We start from the raw sequence: 23,518 nt of genomic DNA, 5'->3' as shown, positions 1-23,518 counted from the left end.
CTGGAATTAATGATGTCGATGCTATCGTTTAGGATGTACTTTCTTTTAATATTAGCTCTCCTAGTTTGTAATATTAACTCTTTAAATGTGCACTACTTCCTCGCCAAAAATGGCCCCGAAGTTCACTTACCAAAGTCTGCCTTCTCCTTGTGAGACCCACTAAGATATTACTGAGGAGGTACGGTGGCTCAGTAGTAGAGTGTTCACACTGGTGCGTGGAGTCTCTGGTTCGATTCCCAGTCTAATAAGTTTGTGGTGGGCAACATCGTGTCCGTGAATTTTCTTGGGTACTCATGTTTCCTCCCACATTGTCATTCCACCAATTCTTTCATCATTGTTCACTTGCTTTAATCGTCGATTCCCTTAGCCTGAAGGCCATATTCATGAGACGTTAAACTCAAAGATTTCATTTCAGTTTAAGATATTACTAAAAGAAAATGATACTGTAGTGTCCTTACTCGCTAACTGATGAATACCAAGCACTTAGTATTCAATGGCAGTACGAATTGTAACCATACATATATCCTATTTACTAGCTGAAAATGTCTCAATGAATAAGGCTAATTCCTAATAGTACACAGTCATGCTAATAGATGTCGATACCTGTGCTTTCCCTTGCCTGACTAATGCTAATAGATGTCGCCAGGGCGCAGGTAATATGTTAATTTCAAAACTATTGCGGGGATTTAGCCTAATTGCAACTTAAAAACTGTATTGTTATAATTTAATTATTTCAAAATAGGACAAATGCCATAACTAAATTTAGGAATGAAATGAAATGAAATCTTTAGTTTTACGTCCCACGCTTATGCAGGTTAGGCTAACGGAGATGGTGATGATGATAAATGAATGAAATGGTGGAAAGAAGAAAGTGGGAGGAAACGGGAGAACCCACGAGCACGGTATTTGTCCACCACAAAGTCCACACGGCGCGAGCATGGGATCGAACTAAGGACCCCAAACACCAGAGGTGAACGCTCTACCACTGAGCCACCGCGCCCCCTAGCCAAATTTAGATTTGAGCATTAATATATTGTACTTCTACACTAATATATTGTGACATTTTCGGTTAGTGTTCTCGCCTTTGTTGTGGGAAACCCAGGTTCGATTCCCTGAGGGAGCTCATGTGGTTCGAATTCCAAATTAAACTGTAGATCCACGTCTTATTTAGCCTCGCTGTTGAATGGGACGCAAAACAAATCAAATCAAATTAAATTGTGATAATTTAATTGCAATTTAATATGTAGTGTTTCAATTTAATTATTTCAAAATGAATAGTGATGATGCTGAACATGAACGTGCTCTGTTGTTTATTATTAGGAGAAAGACATTAATCATATTTACATTTGAGCATTAATGTTTGCGTAACTGCGTACACTGTAGGCAACGATTTTAACCTATAGTGTACAGCAGTTCGAAGGCTTGGATGCAACACTTATTTTACATAAAGACTAATATGTCGTCCAGCTGTTTCAAACACTCACGACTAATGACCTGGCGTAGCACATAATGCTTTCCATATGTCTGAAGGATTTCATTAATTTGTAAGGAAAAGAAAACACAGAAAGAATAGGGATTATGGTTAGGTTGCGATGGTTAGTAATTCCCCATATGGGAACGACCTTTGCAAGATCTCATCAGTTAAGAAGTTAAGTAAAACACATGACCTACTTAAATAATGAGGAGCTCTTTCTAGATCTTTCATTAGAATTATGATCTGTGTTGTGGAAGATTCAGGTTCAGTTTTCATGCTGTCCAATACATGTATCATATTGCTGAAAATACAAGACAAACTCCAAGACAGAAAAAAGTAAAGGTCATTCTCTATCGGTTTCCGTCAACGCAACGCAAAATTTCCATTTTAGTTTGCAATAATTGTAATAGCAGCAATTGCTCTCTCTCTCTCTTTTTTTTTTCTTCCATTGTGTTGCGTAAATAAATATTGACAAAATCGTTGATTGTTTTTGAGAAAATTGTCCGAAAAACTCACTCTTAAGAGTAAACTACCTCTTCTCAATTTTTCCTAGAGAAATGACTTACACTACAGTATGGAGCTGTTATTGAAAACATATTTATACAATAAAAACAAAATCGTTAGAGCCGTACTCGAGAAATTCGCAATTTTAAATGTTCACCCTTCAGCAAACTCCTGTACTTCTAAGGGGCAGGAAGAAGGCAAAATTTACATTTTAGTTTTCAATAATTGTCACAGCAGCAATTGCTCTCTCTCTCTCTCTCTCTCTCCTTTTTTTCCCCGTTGTGTTGCGTTGCGATACAGATTTTGCGGAAACCAATACAGAAAAGGCCCAAGGGCTGAATATACATGCTCCGTAATGTGTTGTTGGTTAATTTAGAGTTTAATATCCCTTTCCATCACCGAGACTGTGTTGTAGAGAAGGATCCCCACATGCAGTTTTTAGGGTGCAAATTGTTCCCGTGAGAATAAAATATTTTGGGGACATTTTTTCATTAAAAGTGGTACTATCAAACTGGAGGATTGCAGAGGTGGAGTGGGTCAGTGGGTCGATGGGTCAGTGGGTCGGTGGGTCAGTGGGTCAAGTGAGTCAAGTTTTCTGAGTGGGTCAGTGGGAAACTATAACCTTTTCCATATTGTACAGGGGTATTTTCCTGTGAATAGAAGTTTCTTTTGGAATGCGTTGAGAAATTACCACTTGCAAGAATACTCTCTTAGCACAAGTATATTTTAGGCACACACTAATTTCCCCCACCTCGAAGTGCTTCAATTTCCTCACTTTACTATTTGATATTGTCAAGGTCAGATCCACCGTTACTGTAACAGAGTGGTGCTTGAGGGATTGACTAGAAATTCAAACTCGGATTAGTGACAATTTCACAGTCTTGTTTTATTACAAGTGTAAACTCGTTAGTCAATACAGAAGAGGCCGTGGATCGAGTTCAGAGTTGATGACGATGGATTTTGGTGAGTCAGAGTAGGTCACACTGGATGAGAGTGGGTCATGGTGGGTGGTGGGTCACGGTGGGTCGTGGGTCATGGGGGTCGTGGGTAAGTGTGGGTTATGATGGGTGGTGGGTCAGTGGGTCGTGGGTCAAGTTTTCATTGGCCCACGCCAACTCTGGAGGATTGTCAATTTGGGGGAGAAAATTACATGGCAAATGTGTTGGTAAATGGTAAATTTGCTGGCTGGAAAGTGGAATAGTTCGAAGATTGCGACCAGGACCTTGTGGGAATGTGCACCGCTGGTCATGGGTGACCTACTCTATCAGCATACTTGATAGACCCACCCTACATAGACTCGTAAGATTGGGAATTTGTAACTGCTAGTATAAAGATGAAGAATAATTTGGCCAAACATAGTTTAAATGTATGTTTTCCAACCAGCAATTTGCCGTCAGCAATTTATCCAACACTGACGATCTAAAACTTTTGTTAATTTCATTCTATGTTGACAAACCATTTGATAGTCCACTTGTACTCTTTTTACAAATCCATCATTTCTTTTAGTATTTAAATGTCCTATATTTATATTAGTATTTAAATCTTTCCCTAAGCAGGGCACTTAGGTAGGCTCTACTCTGGCTAATAGTCGCAATACTTGGAAATTTGTAATTACTAATATAACGCTGATAAATATGTTGGCCCAACGTAGTTTAAATGTATGTTAGCAAACCAGCAATTTGTCGTTATTTATTCAACAGTTACTACGTCTGTACCTCGCACTCCCAGCTTTACTATATTTCTTTTGCTGAGGTTACATTGGGAATTGAGTTAGTAGTAAACACTCGGCAAAACGACGAATCACAACATGGGGTCAGCTTTGACAGTTTGCTAGTCTACCGCTTTCCATCGTTTACGACTATTTTACCGTAGCCTACCAGGGCGACTGTCTGCGTTGCTAAAGATACAACTTACCGTAGGATCCGCACAATATGTTGAATCCGGGTAGATTTGTGGCTCTCCAGTATCCGAACTTAAAAGAGGTCCACAAATTTCTCCAGACTTAACATCACAGGTTTTTTTTTCTTATGTGGTTACCTGAAAAATGTGGTGTTCAAGAATAATCCCAGGCCCACTGAGGAACTGAAGACGAACATTGAAACAGAAAATCAGTCACCAGGAACACTCTTAAAAACATGTCAAGATGCATGGTGAAGCGTGTAAATTTGTGTTTACAAGAACGCGTCAGCCATTTCGAGCATTTTGCATAGAAACTCAGGTTATCAATTATGAGTAAATTCTCATTGCTTTTCATTAATTGACCCAAAACACACCTGCTGCAATATTTTTACAACATCGTTGGCAGGGACCGCGTTTCTGTCAAAAACATTCATTTTACGGAATTGCATTAAACAGCCTTTTACATGGCAACACTGCATCGACTTTATCACATTTTCGCACCAATGGATAAACGTTGATGCATACTGCACATATATACACAGGAATTCACCCGCAGAAAATCAGTTTTCTGCAACTGAATATTGATTTTCTTCATTTTGTACATTATTTTTTATTTTACACTTTCAGTATTTTCTTTCGTTACTACAAAAAAAAAGTTACAAATTCCAACATTGTTCATGATCTCGAAAATATGTACATAGAACACGCTTACATTTATTTCAAATCTCAGGTCTTTATTGTCCTTGGTTCAAAAGATGTAGGCAATTAAATTTTGGGTTGCACAACTTTACGGACACACTGTAGTATAATATTCAACACAGAAGCTATCCTTTTCGGTAAATAAAAGAGTAGCTGCCCCCAAAAATCTAGCTCTCCGTTCTTCTACAAGAAATTAAAGTTGACGTCGTCACTGCTGTCCCTTCTAAGTTTCTGCGTTGAACTGAGCTAATAAAAGAAATTTAGATTTAGTTGTCTTTGTTTTTATGTATTTTATTACTATAGTGTATTTTATAATTTCACTTTGTTAACAAAGATAACAAATGAAAAGGAAATTAAATATTTCAATTTAACGTCCCACAATTATACTCTTTGGGTAAAGGGAGACGATAATTGAGTAGTGCATATAGAAACCTAGGTTTAGTTTATAGAATAGGACAGGATTTCTACAAAGAATCAACATTTACGAGGTTATATTTTTCGTATGTGAGGTCAAAATTATAATAATATTGTACTGTTTGGACATCAAATGTCACAAAATACTCTGACGCAATAGAAAATATACAGTTTAAATTCTTAAAAATGCTTGCATACAAGAAAACCGGTTTCTACCCAAAGTATATCCTCTATGAAGACTTTAGTTTTCAAACATTAGAAAACAGGAGGTGGGTTTTTGATTTGTTATTCTTACATGACTTATTAAACGGTAAAATTGATTGTCCAGAATTAGTTTCAGAAGTATTACCTGTTCCAACAGGTAAGACTAGAACAACAAACACTAGGACATTCTATTGTAGAAAAGCAAGAACTAGCATATTACTTAAGTCTTCTCTGTGAAGAATGTGTGCTTCTTATAACGAAATGATTAGGTTTAATATAGTGGATGTATTTAATATGTCCGAAAACAAGTTCAAAACAATTGTCAGGCAATAACTTCTGCATAATTAAATTATGTATATTTGAGTATGTATAATAATGAATGTAGAATAGTGTATGTTAGATAATTATGTACACGACGCAATAACTGGCCATTAAGGCTCTTGCGTTTTTCTTACGAAATAAACAAATATATAAATAAATAGATCCAAGTGAATGGTGATAGAACAATTGGTAGAATGAAAAATGGGAGGAAACGGAGTACCACGAGAAAACCCACGGACACGATGCTGATTAATAAATAATGAAATAAACAATAAACATTCACTTTAATACAAGACTTCCTCTTGTCCTTTAATATGGCGGTTATATTTTAGCTCAGGCGGAACCACCCTCCTTCAGTGCATATTGTCAGCCGATACTTCACTCTATAATTCTCAAATATATACAGTACAACAACTATTTTCATACTACGAGTAAACTACTCATTTTCTCTCTGCCGTTTAATCGACCACATGGTTGTACATATTATATGGTTACGGTGAAGAATTGAGATCAAAGAGAGAAATGCCGATGCATTTCTTAGCAGCATAAGCTCTCTATATATGTACACTTATTTTCTGTTTTTATGTAATAAGCATTTTTACATTTTATGTATTTATTTATTTTACTTTCGGCTGACGATAGGAGATCGTGAAAAAAAGTTGAATTCGAGATTTCAACGGATTTACACGTTTCGTGGTCCCAATATACCGAAAAAGTTATTTTCGATGTCCGTTCGCCTGTTTGTTCGTCCATATGTCTGTCCGTCCGTACGCCTATTTGTTCCGATGTAAAAAGAAAACACTCAGTCACCTAGAGACCGTACCATTCAACGTTTTAACCCAAAATTATAATCTTAGGGATTTTACAAGATTAATGTTTTCCAAATTTTCTTCTTACCCTCAAAATTAAGGGTAGTTTACCGAAGGGTGAAAAATGAAAATTGTAATTTTCTCGAAAACGTATCTAACGATTTTGTTTGTATTTCATATATCAATATTTCATTAGCAATCTTATATTGTGGTGTCATTTCTCTCGCAAAAAAAAATCAGAAGTAATTTATTCTTAGAGGTGAGTTCTTTCAGAACGAGTTAAAAAAAATTACCCAAGCCATTTTGTTCATTTTTCATAAATAAATATTTGACTAATAACCTGACAATATAACATACTTCATTTGTCCTGAAAATATTCACAAGGGGTAGTGCTCTCTTCGGAATGAGTATTTTTCGGGCCGTTTTCACAAACGAGATTCATGTTGTACTGTTCATATTTCATAAACAAATATTTTATTACTGATTTTACAATATGGCATAAATCATTTAGTGCAAAAAATACACAAAGCGTAGTATACTCTTAGGTGTGTTTTTCCGGACGATTTTTTTGAAAGACTCATGCAATTTTGTTCTTGTTTCATAAATGCATATTTCATTAATAATCTGCTTATATACATTATGTCATAATTCATTTTACCTGGAAATATACCCAAAGGCTAGTTTACTCTTGTGTGAGCTTTATAATATATGGAGTGTTCAAAAGAAACGAGCCGAAGGTTGTAATATCCACACCGGTCATAGAATGGTAATATTGTAGCGTGTGTAACAAATAGGCGTTCCGACAAGAGCGCGGAAGCTCACAACCCGCCGCTAGAGGGACCGGTGTGCAAGCAGCGTGACTTAGAAAACCAGCACCAGCAGACGCCAATCGCCTAGCGCTGTCACTTGTGTTGTAAGTAATGCAACAGTAAAGGAAGAGTAAAGAGGTGTTGTTCGTTTTCTGACGGCGGAAGGAGTCGGAGGAACGAACATTCATCGAAGAATGTCGCAAGTGTATGGTGAACACTGCATGTCCCTTGCAAGGGTCAAGGAGTGGTACAAGCGCTTTGGGGAAGGTCGGGTGTCATTAGCCGATGATGCACGATCTGGAACACCACACTGCATTACCAATGACATCGTCCAGCTGATTGATGCACTCGTTACCCAGGACCGCAAAGATACAGTGAAAGCCGTAGCCGCTGAGGTCAACTTGAGTGTCGGAAGTGTGCACACCATAATGACGGAAATACCGAACTGGCGCAAAATGTGTGCGCAATGGGTACTATAGTTTTCAACCACAACAGGAAGCAAGTCAAATTGCCAACTGTCTTGATCATCTGCAGGGAAGGGAATGAGTTCCTGGAACGAGTGGTGGCTGGAGATGAGTCTTGGTGTTATAACTTCGAACCAGAATCGAAACGACAAAGTCTCCAGTGGAGTCATCCAGGGTTACCACCACCAGAAAACCCCAAGGCATCCACACAAATGCAGGAAAGGTTATGTTGACGTTCTTCTTTGATTAAGACGGCCCCTTCTGATAGACTTCCTGCAGCACGGGAGAACAGTGAATGCCCAGCGTTACGAGCAAACATTGACCAACCTTCGTCAAGCAATCAAATCGAAACGACTACTCAAGCTCACCCGTGGGGTAATTTTGCTCCATGACAATGCCCAACCTCATACAACCAACACAGTCAGGGCAGTTGTGCAGCAATTCAAGTGGAAGGTTCTCGGTTACCCTCCATAAAGTCCAGACCTCTCTCCCTGTGATTACGTCATTTTTAGTCCTCTTAAAAATGCTCTGACGGGCTAACGATTCATCCCGGACGACGACGTCCAGCAGTACGTTCGGAACTGGTTTACAACGCAGCCCAAAGAATTCTACAAGACAGCCATTCACCGCCTTGTGTCTCAGTAGGACAAGTACCTCAACAGCCAGGCCAATACTTCTAACATACAGGTAAGAGTTTCTGTTCCTCGGCATCCGCTTCGTTTCTTTTTGAACACTCCTTATACTTCACAAAGCTCATTAATAATATATAATTTAACCAAAATTATTTGTTATGAAAACCTCCACAAGAATTAGTTTACTTTTGCGGATGAGTGTCCTTCTGTCAATGTTTCCTTTGAAAATGTTAATACTTTTGCTTGTATTTCATTAGCAAGTGTTTCAGTTATAACTTTAGCATGACAGTCATTTAGTTTAAGAAATCGGAGGAAAAAAGTTTAGTACAGTGGCTCGTATCTTTTATTATTTTAACTTCGGCATGCATTTGAATATCATTGAAGATAATTTTGCAGGACAAATAAAAGATACGTGCCACTATACTAAACTTTCTCCCTTCAATTTCTTAAACTAATTCATGTTATCCTACAGTTATAAATGAAACATTTATTAATGAAATACGAACAAAAACATAGGCGTTTTGGAAGTAAACCTCGATTGAAGAAAACTCATTTTCAAAAGTAAAATAATCCTTCTTGGTATTTTCATTTAAAAACAATAATTTAGGAAACATTATAGTTCATTAATAAAATGTTTACTCATGAAATAATAAGAAAATCACCTGCGTCGTTTTTTAAAAAAATGTCCACTGGTGTGCCGCAAGGAATCGAAACAAAATTATTAATTTTATAGCAATCAAATTGCAAAACGTAGGGGAAAATATATATTTGTATTTCACATTACTATGTAACTCTACTATGAATCTACATTTTTTTCATACCGGGTTACTATTATGTACATTTCTAATGTTGAAAAAAAGTATTTGTTATCTTTGTTATGACCGTTATTGCTTCTTTATTGTTGCAGACTATTTTGTAACTTGAAAATTTAAAACAATATTAAATCCTTTCGACAAATTACCTACATTTGTGTTTTAAAAGTAAAAGACATGTGTTTGTTCGTTCGTTATTTAGTGATCTTCCTTCTTAGTAAAAGTTTGGATACAGATTTTGTTTTTTTTTTTAAAAAAAAAAAGCGTATTTTTAAAAATCTGAGTCCAATATTTCATTGCAGTTGTTTTCTATGTTTAAATTAGAATGAAAAATAAGCATGATGATTTACCACGGGGAAAAAACAGTGATAGAGCTTTCTTCTCTGTGAGAACGAAATCAGTAATCACAGAAAAAATACCACTGTGTTTTATATTTACAAATAATAATATATATAAGTGTGCCGCGAGAATCGAAGTAACACCCGTAGTGTGCCGCAAGTTGAAAAAGGTTGGGAAACGCTTATATATTCAATCGTTGGTTTTTACAATATGTACAGCTTTGTTATACAGGAGACGGATCCACACTATCTTCCTTGGAATAAATTGACCAGTTTAAGCATGATAACTGACTACAATACTAACATGTTGGATAACTGACAAAGTTACTTTTCTGCACCGACAGTGATTGTCACATCTTTCTCTGCAACCACCAGATAGTTCAGATAACAGATCATCTGGAGCAAATAGTTTTGAAATTGTAACTAGTTTCAGTGTTCTTTTGAAATTTCCATTGTCTTTGTAGTTTTAATTTTCCATCTCCTCTGTGGCAGGGAGTTTGTTTTCTAACCATCTTTAAGTAAACGTTGATGACTAGCTTCTAAGATCGGAGGAAGTTACATTTTAGCGTACATTTCCTTGTCAAAGCCTCAAATCTGTGATATCATTTCGCTTTCAACATAAGTACATTTTCAACCCAAACAAATATAACACAGATTACCGGCACCCAACAATTTTTCTTTCGATATGGTGGCAACCAGAAAGATCTTGGCTGACTTGGGTATCTCTGGTTGCTTAAGAATTTACTTTGCTTTTATCTTCCCTAAACTATAAAAAATTAGAAGTGGTATGACAGCCGATTAATGCAGAGTATGTGATTGTTGAAAAAAATGCACCACCCTTATCTTTGCGAAATTATACAGTATATATATATATATATATATATATATATATATATATATATATATATATATATATATATATATATATATTTCTGTTCAGGAGACGGCGTGAATAACAATACAATTAAATATGTATCTGATCTCACAATCACAATGTTAGAACTAGTATTGATTTTGTTTATGGCTATCATCACAATGTCGATATCAGCATCTTCTTTCAACTTTATTTTCCTCAGTTCATGATTTTCAAACCCTGATTCCTGAGGTAGCTAGATATTGAAAATCAATTCAACAACCCCGATTTACCCAGCCGTTTTTAGTGTTTTCACCTTCTGTCAACGGCGTCATCAGAAATAAGTTTCGGGGATGTCAACTGCATTTTAAGATCGAGAAGTCCTACTCAAAACCTTTAATTCAGTTCTTTTTCGGGGTGGGAAAAAAGACTGATGCACAAGGTGAAATGGAAATACACACCTTTTAGCTCGCGTGCATATGATACCTTTCGTGTAAAACAGCAGGTATTTACACACTTTTCATAACTTTGTTAACAACAATAAACGCACTAATACTACAATTGTATTTAATATAAATATTTTAAGTGCTTTAAGAGTGTATAAGTACAACTAATATGTTTTGATATGGATTTCGAATAACTGACTTCGAGAGATGCGCAATTGCTCCCCTTACCCCACCCTAAGGAAGATCACACCTTTAGCTTACTTGACTTTCTCGATGTCATGATCTATCAGCCAGCTTCATCGTCAGAATTCTGTTTCAGAAAAGTATAGACTAACTCTGGGCAAACTGGATGGTAAAATAGGATGTCTTTTACCGCAAGAGCTTGGCTGTCATATTGAATAGTGTCACATCAGCGCCATCTGCTGGTTACTTGCAAACGAAACACTCCAAACTTATTTTATTTTTACTGTTAACACTTTCGTCAATAGGAAGTTGAGTGAAACCAGATTTACTTATTACGGGCTATTCAAAGGCTATATTTGCCTTTTATTACTCACAGTGTCCATTGTCACAAGGTGAACTTGTCATTTATCGATAGTGAATATGGAACTTGAAACCGTTGGGCGCATTTTTGCTTGTGCATTGACGGGGAAAGGGGGGCTGCTAAGTATTCCCTCACCCTGACAAAAATATATCCCCGTGGAGAAAATTTTCTTCCCTGACACGGGTAATTTTTCCCTCTCTAGAATTTCCTCAAATGGTCATGAAGATAAAGATATGGAACGACCTTGAATATTATGTAGCCAAGCTAAAAGAGCACTTCAATTTGAGCTAAAATGGTTTCAGAAACATCTCGCTTCTCAATCTTTCTGTACTTGTTAGAATCGCATATTTTTGTTTCTTGAAATGTTTATTTATTTATGCGGAAAATACATTCTTTTCCAAAGAGCAAGCTGAAAATAGGAGATGGAAAGATAACCAAATGTTTAAGTCTGAAATTCCTAGAGAAAACATTTTTTGTGGGCCGTGTCATGATCCAAACATTCACTCAAACGAGTGCTGAGCTAGTTTCACCTAGAAGCATCTATATATTTGTAATATGAAAATAATAGTAATACATATAGTAATACTTGATACCTATTAGAAATGAAATTAAATTAAATCTTTCAGTTTTACGTCCTAAGATTATGCCGTTGCCCTTTACGCTAAGGGAGACGGATGATTAAGGCAAGTGAATGATGATGAAAGAATCGCTAGAATGATAATATGGAAGGAAACATGGATACCCTAGAAAACCCACGGATACGATGTTGTCCATCACAAACTTACTTCGGCAGGGATCGAAACAGAAATTCCACACACCAGAAGTAAATGCTCTACCACTGAGCCAACTTGCCACCACTTCAAAATAGAGAACACGATATATGTATATATAAATTGGATAAAACTTAAAATGCATATTTAAATGGTTATTGAATTGAACAATTTTCAGGTATAAAAATTCATATTCTAAAATATATTTTCGTATTTTTTTCAGGAAAAAATTGAATACATCTTCTTAGTAATATTCACAGTAGAATGCGTGATGAAGATAGTAGCGTATGGTTTTGTTGCCCACAATGGAGCATATTTACGGAACGGTTGGAACTTACTAGATTTTACAATAGTAGTTATAGGGTAAGTATTTTTTATTACTTTTAAACATTAAATGTGGTAGTAGAACCTATAAAACTTACTATAAGTCATAGCTATACGCTTAATATGGTAATAAGGAAAAAGTATATGCTGTACTCAGGGGTGTAGCCAAGGGAATTGCCATCGGGGCCCGGCCCCCCCCCCAAATGGTTTCCTGCCCCCCCAAATGACCAACTTTTAAAACATCATAGTATAATTATCTCGATTCATTCATTTAAAAGTAACAAAGTTTATTGACAATTAATAATTTATGGTAAAATAGTATGGAGAAATATTGTTTTTCCATACCGATCGAAAAATAGTATAGTATCTCTTCCTTATACCGATCGAAAAATAGGATACTTATTTGTGACAGCAGATTACACAATTTACTGCGATTTATATTTGACAGTTTGCAGACAAACGTTTTAACAAGGTACTACAAATACAGCCATAAAACAAAAGGTACTAAACTGATTTGTAAGTACAGTATATTTTATATGCTTTAACAAGTGTTTTAAAAGACATAGAGGATGGAAAATTTGGTGAGAAACAGTGCTTTTATTCAATTTGGATTTCATTCCCTCTCTTTTATTTCTACTCAGTGTAATAAAATTATTCTGTTTTGTTTTAGTCACGAATAATAAGTAAATATTTTTGTCAGGAAACCATAAAGAAATTAAGTGAAATTTCAAAGAAAACCAATCTTGTGTAGACAGGTTCTGTATACAAGTCTTAAATTTAAATATAAAGGTAACCAAGAAAAGTTTTGTTGCTTTTTCACCCACCACCTTCGAACATCGATATGTCACCTAACCTGGAGATCAAAAATAGTCCCATCAGCATCGACGACCTTCTGAAAACGTTCTGGAAGGCCATGCAATCCATCGCGGTAGAACTTGGTGGGCAGTGAAACGAAGAAAGTATCAGGTGCATTTTGGACTTTTACTAGGGATTTGAACTGGCGTCTTCTAAGGGGATTCTCCAAAGCATGGAACAGGTGATAATCGGACAGTGCAATACCCGGGGAATATAGTGATTGCAATATTGTTTCCCATCCAAGGCGGAAAATGGTGTCCTGAGTCATCCTAGCCACGTGGGACAGTAGTCATATTGGGAAATGTAACCAATACAAGGGGTGGTAAACACAATAGAAACCTATTGTATTCGTAATAGTGGAGCACCAGCGGGGCGTCCGGAGACAATGGGTAGAGAGTATAGTTGTATAGAAATACACTATTGTTTAAATGACATATGATGACAGGTATTGGTTGTTGTACTAATGTATGTATAGTAGCGACATAAAAGAGAATAATAAAAGATGTCAAAGTTGAAAAGATAAATGATTTTAAAAAAACTTTGGAAAACTTGTTGAACAATGCTAGCTTGTTATAAAGAATAATAAAAGAGAAACCTTGCAGCTGTATTTTTTTAAAATAATAAAAGAGAAACCTTGGGAAAATCGTTGAACAAGGGTATAAAGAAATAATAGAACTATAGAATACTTTGCAGGTGTATGTAAAAATTAATAAAAGAGAAACCTTGCAGCTGTATTTTTTTAAAATAATAAAAGAGAAACCTTGGGAAAATCGTTGAACAAGGGTATAAAGAAATAATAGAACTATAGAATACTTTGCAGCTGTATGTAAAGAATAATAAAAGAGAAACCTTGGAAAACTTGTTGAACAATGTTAGATTGTTATAAAGAATAATAAAAGAAAAACCTTGCAGGTGTATGTAAAGAGAAATCTTGCAGCTGTTTGAAAAGAATAATAAAAGAGAAACCTTGGGAAAATCGAAGAACAAGGGTATAAAGAAATAATAGAACTATACAATACTTTGCAGGTGTATGTAAAGAATAATAAAAGAAAAATCTTGGGAAAATTAATTGAACAATGCTAGATTGTTATAAAGAATAATAAAAGAGAAACCTTGCAGGTGTGTGTAAAGAATAATAATTTAGGTGCTGAACAATAGCGGGTTGTTATAAAAAGACTTTTTAACCTGGTAGCGGAAACGCGGACGCGGCGCGGAAAGGTGCGGGGACGCGAACCGTTGGGCGCGGATGGTAATAAAGTTGAAAATGAAGTAAAAGAGAGGACCTTGAACGTATATATGAAAAGAATTTTGGGATTTTTTTTTTGTTAGTGCAAAGAAAAGTTTTTATGTTTTTTGTATTGTGTTATTAACATGCTTAAATATTGTTTTGAAAAGGAATAGGTGACTTGTATGAACTTGATGGTATTAGAGGACGCCATCTTGTTTGTTGGAACTGTTTAAATACGAGAGTTTTGGAAAATGTTGTATGTATTTTAGCTATGGCTGCTATACAGAAAGAAGATTTTGTGTACGCGGATGAAGAGACGTTGTTTTCTCCGCCATGTGTGGAGCATAACCCGAATACCGAGAATACCATTTTATCGGTAAATAGCAGAGCAGAGTCTCCAGACAGTGTAAAAACTATTTATTTATCATCATCTTCAGATGATGATGATGATAATAATATTGATATTGAAGAAGATGAAGAATTTGTGGGAGGATCACTATCCTTACTATCGAGGACATCAAGGTTCTGGAGGTTGAATTGCCGCTGCAGTAATTATAAAGTGGACATGAAGTGTATTGTGAAAGCGATTAAAGAGTGGGAAACAGATAAAATGTTAATTTGTAGCGGATGTTATGAAAGTGTTAACAATCAAATGGGCGATGAATGTTTATTCATGACTGATGAAGAATTGATGGAACGTGCCATATCAACTTTAATAGATATAGAAGTTGAAGAACTGTTTTATACATATGCCAAATCGCATATAATAGGCATATGTACTCAAGAATTGTTTTATGAATTATACTATGATTTGGTTGAAGAAAGGGATAAGACATTTTTAAGTGATGTAATTGAAATTTTTAGAATGAAAGACAGAAAACATGTGTGAACTGAACTACAGATGAAAAGTGAACCTTATGTTTGTGTTTGTGTAAAGACAGAAAAAAGTGAAAGAAAGAATTGTTTTATGAATTATACTATGATTTGGTTGAAGAAAGGGATAAGACATTTTTAAGTGATGTAATTGAAATTTTTAGAATGAAAGACAGAAAACATGTGTGAACTGAACTACAGATGAAAAGTGAACCTTATGTTTGTGTTTGTGTAAAGACAGAAAAAAGTGAAAGAAAGAATTAAATGTACTCAAGAATTGTTTTATGAACTATACTATGATTTGGTTGAAGAAAGGGATAAGACATTTTTAAGTGATGTAATTGAAATTTTTAGAATGAAAGACAGAAAACATGTGTGAACTGAACTACAGATGAAAAGTGTACTTTGTGTTTGTGTTTGTGTAAAGACATATAAAAGTGAAAGAAAGAATTAAATTTTAAACTTTTAATTATATATGTATACATATTACGTATTTTGAAAATAATTTTAAATGGTCATAAATCCTAAACGGTTCATCGTAGGTGAAAATGGACAACAGAAATCGATTTATCAGGTCAAAATCTATATAGAAAGACACCCTACATGATACATTTGAACAATTTTTATTTTTTTTGAAATTTATATACAGTGTGTTTCAAAAGTATAGTTTTTTATTTTTTCGCTTTTTTGGCCAAACTATTGGTCGTAGAAAGAAAAGAAAGATATTTTCTTAATTGTTAGGACCTAAGGAACATGACTATATAGCTTAGAACATTGTAACTTGAAAATAATTTTAAATGGTCATAAATCCTAAACGGTTCATCGTAGGTGAAAATGGACAACAGAAATCGATTTATCAGGTCAAAATCTATATAGAAAGACACCATACATGATACATTTGAACAATTTATTTTTTTGAAATTTATATACACTGTGTTTCAAAAGTATAGTTTTTATTTTTTCGCTTTTTTGGCCAAACTATTGGTCGTAGAAAGAAAAGAAAGATATTTTCTTAATCGTTAGGACCTAAGGAACACGACTATACAGATTAGAACAATGTAAATTGAAAATAAAAATTTAATGAATTTGCATAAACAATATGGCGTCGATTTTTTTGAAACTTTGGAAATATGCTTATTAAAAGATATATTTTTATATGAATAGGTAAAATAAATAATATGACTAAAATAAATACCGTTTTGCGCGGTTTTTTACCGCAACCGGTACGCGCCGCGCGTTTTTTACCGCAACTGGTGCGCGCCGCACGTTTTTTACCGCGACCGGTGCGCGCCGCGCGGTATTTGCGGCCGAAAAAAGTTTTCGCGACGCGGGACGCGTAAAATATTACCGCCCGGAAACTGCGCGAGGTATTGCCGGACAAACAACACTCGGTAACTTGCTATGGCACATGTACACACACGCACAGTCTTATACACACTAATGTGAATGTTATGGTACAGGTGGCGTTCTTTCAAGAAACAAACATGGCGGATGGATTTTAATGTGCATTAATTTAGTATACATTATTTTTAAAACACTAATAATTAAAAATTTAAACAAGTTAACACGAACTTAACCGAACTTTTCCGAACATTGCCGAACAAACAAAAATGTATGTAGAATTTTGTACATATTGGTTAATGTACCACACGAATAGTTCCGAACTTAACCGAACATGAATATGAAAGTTTATTTACAATTTGTGTACATGTATTACACGAATGGTTGCAAACATAAACATAAAAATGTATTATGATTTACCGTACACGTTTAGTATACGTATACTATGCATGAATTATAATTTAATTACCGTCCAAAATAATAATTATAATATTAACACGGAGTATAACACTACTACTTGTATAAGCTACAACACAGTTTGTAATCTCGTACCCAAACGCATTTTCGTTTTGTAGTCTCGTACCCAAACGCATTTGGTTTTGTAATATTGTACACAAACGCAGTTAGCTTTGTAATATTGTACGCAGGTGCTTTAACATATTTTAAATTTAGTATCAGTAATATTACGCAATATGATGTAATTTGTAAATGCATTATTAAAGTTTGTAACACTTGAAACAATTTTAGATGCTTATCTTTTTAATAGAACACTCATAGAGTGTGATCGTATTTAAATTGAGGTGCAAACTCCTAATTTTTATTGCATCGTTTGCTGTGCAAACTCTTTATTTATTTATCTTCTTGTATTTTTTTATTGTATTGTTTCGTTTGCTTTGCTGCAGGTGTTTAAATCGATTTAAACTAGTTAATGTTTTTTGTTATGCAATTATTCAGTTTTGCAAAAACTTCGGTGTTAATTTTTTATTGGTTCGTTTGTTGTGCAAACTCCTTATTTATTTAACCTCTCATATATTTTATTTTATCATTTCCTTTGGAATTTTAGTTGCTTATCTTTTTAATAGAACACTCATAGAGTGTGATCGTATTTAAATTGGTAAGCAAGCTCCTTATTTATTTAACCTCTTGTAATAAATTACTCGAACACTTCGTGTGAGCATACTAAAGATGTTCCGAAAAATACTAAAATGTGTGAGCATACCAAAGATGTTACCTCAAAATGTGAGCATACCACAGATGTTGTACGGATATTTGAAGCACAAAGGATATCACTATGTTATAACCCATTTACATATAGATTCTAATTCATTAGAGTATTCATACTTTTAGTTACTTCTAAGATGCTTGTTCACCTTGTAGAAAACATTATGCCATCATTATGGTTTCCAACTTAGAGTCATTTATTGTAGGAGCATAAAATATGATAAATAACCTTATATGAAGCATACGTATTCTTTCTTTATCTTATATAGAATACAGATACTTCGTATGATATGAATATTTGTTTGGAGAAATAAAACATATTATTATAAATTGTAACGCTTTATTGTATTTATATACTCTACAATATTCTATTTTCCAATATTGATATACATATTTAAATAAGATATATTTAAATAAGATATTTACATTATATATATATATATATATATATATATATATATATATATATATATATATACGTACAAGTACCAACAGATAGGAAAGTTATGGACATATTTGATGATATTATGACATTATAGTACCTTTAGACAGTCTACTATTTACATATACACAGAATACCATTCATTTTATGCACTTAATACTTTGATAACCATATGGCAATGTTCTATAGTCAGTAATACTGTTATGATTTAATCGGCGTCTTTTATTTTGAACTTTCTGATGTGTTTTAGTTTCAGACTTGGATACAATGACAAACCCAGGCTTACGAACAATTCTTCCTGGATTGTGTAACTGTTTTTTGTCAGCTTTATCTTGAACTAGTTGATAAAAATGATCAAAGTTAATTTCTTGTCGTGTACGATGATTTAAAGTAATTCCTCTAATTTTAAATACATAATCTACTTTCCCTGTTTGAACTTCTTTCATCCTATAGGCATAATTTTTTGGTCCTAAGCCTATAAAGGCATCAATTTCCCAGCCATCAGGAACTTCATTAGTTAACTCACCTAAATAGGAACCCAAAGAAAGTGGAGGCTTTTCATTACGTTGCTGCACAAACATAATACTATCACTGTCGCAGTACAATACACGCTCAGGATCTATAACTGTTAGTAACTCATAAAGTTTTAGACGTGCCCAAGAGGTGATGAAGGCTGCAAGGACAACATTGGAAAATTTCCATGGCTTGTTTTTGTTTTCAATGTTTTTATATGATACAATGAGATGCCGCTCTCCAATAGGCAATACAGTTTGTACCTCATATTGTGGTGCCCATAGATAACTTAAAAATTTTTCTGGAGTATCTACAATTACAGATTGAGATAAATCTGTTCTTTGTCCCCATTTCCCATACAATGAATTGAGAAATATTTTGGAAATATATCTTAGACCGGGATTTGATTCAATGTTATTTTCCGTTAACTGAATGCATTCATGTTTATAATAGTCTGTAATATATTTTTCTTGATCTTGTTTAGTTTTGCACCAGCTAGGAAATCCTGAAGACTCCTGCTTCATTTTTAAGAAGGAATTGACATAATCTTTAAACAGATTATTTTGTGAATCGGATAATTTGAATTCCCAAATTTCAATAATTTGTAGAATTTTGTATCCGAGATCTAAAGCTACAGTATGTACCAGTAAGGACACGCTCAGCATCATTATGAATGCAATGGTTGTCACTTTGTTCCATAACCCAAACAAAAGACGTTCATTACATGTATATGGTAAAATTGGAAAATATAAGTCTTTGGGAGGTAAGATACTACATTTCACTAATCCATGAATACTTTGCACTTGTGGAAAGTCAGGCCCATTGTATATTATAGGTTTTCCTATAGGCAATGGCTTACGTGCCATTACCCACGGATAAAGACTGGTAACATCATAATATAACACAAACTCTTCGCTGGTACATTCGTGCAAGGCATTAAAACATCCCACCATCAAAACTATCTTTAGGTACCAGATGATTAATACTTTTTTCAGTATTTTTATTAGTGTGTAGTATGCAATTTCAACTTTTTAAGTTGCAGTATTTGTAGTACATGTTTACTAAGAAATCTTTTTTTTGTTTTCACTAATGTTATACTTTTAGGGAAATATTAAAATAAACTGTTAACGAAAATATCAATAGCATAAACCAATAACGTTCATAATAATTTCTCGTAAACTTTTTGTAAACGTTGTTTCTTATTTTTTCATTAATAGTTATTCTCTTGCGTAATAAAAAGTCATTCTAAAAACATGTCTTAACAATATTTTCGTGTACTAAAGAACAAACTCGCTGTTAAAATTTCTTATCATATTAAAGTATTAATATAAACAATAGTTCTTTTTTACTTACCTTTGAAAAGTTTTTTTTTCTTTACAAATGTTATTTCATTTTTTATAATTTACCTAATTCGATTTTATGCTCAATTATAAAATAAATTCCAATGCATGCAAAATTACAACTAAATCCGTTTGCACATAACAATGCAAACTATTTGTGCGTACAAAAATTACAAACTAGGTATTTAAAAAAAAACTCAAATAAAAAATAACAAAAATACTTTTATAGAAATAATATTTTTATTTTTCACATAATTTAAAACTGATTACATATAAATAAAAATTTGTTTCAAAGTATATAATATAAATAAATATGTAATGTTATATTCTATTTTAATTTTAAATTCATGTACATGTAAACAATTTCATCATACTAAAATTATAATAAGTATTGTTTTCAAATTTACTATATTTACAATGTATAACTTTTACTTCGTTTACTTATATCATTAACACATCAAACAAATTAAAAAAATTATAAAAATTGTAAGCAAAATCTTTTTTTAACAAAAGCTCTGTAATTAAATCAACATAATTTTTGTTTAATAAAATATTATATAACATATAAACAAAGGTCCAATCATCTATTTCAATATCATGATATGATGAAAAAATTTCATACAGTTCATCAAAAGTACAACCTCGTACCATAACACGCCACGCATTAAAGCACATCATTTCATATTCACAAGTAATACAATCATGGTGTTCTATAATATGAGAGTTTTCGAAACATCCTTCACATACTAGTTTATATTCTGGTTTCCATCTTGAAATACAATCCAACACGCACTGTTCATTCACAAAAAAAGAAGTGCAATTATACAGACACGGTCTGATTCCTGTAGGCATTTTTGTCACTTTTTAAAAACACTTCCACTAAGTCAGAAATATAACTATCACAAAATGTGAGTGATTCATATGATAAATTAAATCTATTTAAAAGCGTTTTCTTTTGTTTGTAATTATCGTCTAAACAATGTTTCTTCAAATACAGTTTAAACACTATGTCACGAGTTGTCTTCTTAATTACAAATTCCCACACAGTACGTTTTAATCGATTATTATATGCTAATAAACATAAATGAAGGCGCTCATCTGGTATTCTTAATGAACAAGCAGAACAAAGTAGTGGTTCATTCAGTTTATAATTTTCAAAAAGTTCTTTTATGCACAACTTACTTACTTTAAAGCGATTGCACTTACAGTTTACAATATCTAATTCATAAATTTCAATATCTGTATTAGGATACACTTTTTCAAATTGTATTTCATCATCATTTCGATAAAATCTTCTAAACGAATTACAATGTTCTTCATTAGAATGTAATAATTTCACTTCACAAATAACTTTCTTCCTATTAACAAGTTTAAGTTCTTTCTCTCGTGGCGAAATATACTCGGAATGGGATACTTTTCTACTACACATCTTCACAAATACTATACTATTTAAGTATTGTTCCTGTGTATACATAAATAAATTTGCGCATGCGTATAAACTTTTAACGAATGCGCATGCGTATTACAAACTTTGTAATTACTTCCCATTGGTTAGCACAGCTTTCAACTGCATTATGTGTTTTCCTTTTCATAAATAAATTTGCGCATGCGTATAAACTTTTAACGAATGCGCATGCGTGTTATAAGTTGGTATTTTACTTTCTATTAGTAATCATAGTTTCCATTGGTTAACAGAGCTTCCAACTGCCACATATGTTTTTTACTTTTCATTATGCAGGTATGTATATATGTTTACATGTGTTTTTCATCAAACAAAATAAACTTGTGTAGTATATCCAAAACAATAAATATTAATATGTTTTGCACATTTTATTATTTCAAATCAATTTTATTAGTTCACACAACATGGTCGTGTAATTTATTACGCAATGTTAAATAAATACTTTTCGTAAAACAATTCTGTTAATAATACGTAAGTTTAAAAATAAAAAATTAGTTAGTAAAACAAATTCTCCAAACATTTTCTACATAATACAAAAAAAAAAAAAGTTTATTCAAAACAAACGATAAAATATAAATGTAAAGTTTTCTTTGCGATTTCTAACACGGCAATACAAAGTGTTCAAGTAATTTAGTATTTTCAAAATTCATTTCTTTTTAACATAAATTATTTAAGTATTAAACTTTTATATACGTATATATTTTATTATTATTTGTATTTATCTTTAAATATTTTCTTAAAATGTAAAATAATATTATGAAAAATTAAAAAAATGCAAACGTGTGCAACAATACTAATTGTAAAATAATATAAGTAAATGCAAAAGAAAATAAATATCAAACAAATGTTACTTGCAATCATTTTCAAATTTTTCTAATTATTTATTTCATTACTCATTTTAAAAACAAAAACAAGAAAAATTATTATAATGCATAAGTTTATTTCTATATATTTTCATCACAATACAATACAATAAAATTACATTAACAAAAAAAACTTGATGTTATTTTCATTCAATACATAAAATAATAATAATTATTATTTCTTCTTTGTATACAACACAATTAATGTTATAAAAATTTTAAATATTACAAAAATATTTTTAATCCATGTGATTTTTTTTTCTACACCTTTACAATAAAAGGTTGCATCTTGTTTTCTAACAAAAAAACGTAACATCAAATTCGATGATCACGCATTTTGCGTGTAAAAATTATACTTAAAATTTCAGTATCATGTTCTTCAAATAAATCATTCAAAGTTATATCGTTGGATAAATATCCTACAGCAAAATTTCCAATATCATAATAAAATAAACATTGTTCACAAGAAATATTATTATTATTAAAACGTAAGTATGCACTTATATGTTGTTCACTATACGATACACAAAAAATTATTTTCAAAATACGTAATATGTATACATATATAATTAAAAGTTTAAAATTTAATTCTTTCTTTCACTTTTATATGTCTTTACACAAACACAAACACAAAGTACACTTTTCATCTGTAGTTCAGTTCACACATGTTTTCTGTCTTTCATTCTAAAAATTTCAATTACATCACTTAAAAATGTCTTATCCCTTTCTTCAACCAAATCATAGTATAGTTCATAAAACAATTCTTGAGTACATTTAATTCTTTCTTTCACTTTTTTCTGTCTTTACACAAACACAAACATAAGGTTCACTTTTCATCTGTAGTTCAGTTCACACATGTTTTCTGTCTTTCATTCTAAAAATTTCAATTACATCACTTAAAAATGTCTTATCCCTTTCTTCAACCAAATCATAGTATAATTCATAAAACAATTCTTTCTTTCACTTTTTTCTGTCTTTACACAAACACAAACATAAGGTTCACTTTTCATCTGTAGTTCAGTTCACACATGTTTTCTGTCTTTCATTCTAAAAATTTCAATTAC

General features: G+C 32.9%; 1 protein-coding gene across 22 annotated transcripts in view; it reads left to right on the top strand.

The window, feature by feature from the left end:
* Positions 1 to 23,518, top strand: part of Ca-alpha1D (Ca[2+]-channel protein alpha[[1]] subunit D) — an 836,510-nt gene that overhangs the window by 452,362 nt on the left and 360,630 nt on the right. For all 22 annotated transcript variants that reach the window (XR_014131916.1, XM_081762817.1, XM_081762798.1 and 19 more), the window contains exon 4: positions 12,216 to 12,355. Coding sequence is in view for 21 of the 22 variants with exons in the window: in XM_081762817.1 (XP_081618943.1) it covers positions 12,216 to 12,355 (140 nt within the window). In the remaining variant the exon portion in view is untranslated. The remainder of the gene's footprint in view (positions 1 to 12,215; positions 12,356 to 23,518) is intronic.

The sequence above is a fragment of the Thermobia domestica genome, chromosome 6 (genome assembly GCF_964235325.1).
Source record: "Thermobia domestica chromosome 6, izTheDome1.hap1.1, whole genome shotgun sequence".
NCBI classification, from domain to species: Eukaryota; Metazoa; Arthropoda; class Insecta; order Zygentoma; family Lepismatidae; genus Thermobia; species Thermobia domestica.
Note: the sequence above shows the minus strand (reverse complement) of the source record. Positions and strands in the feature narration are given on the sequence as shown.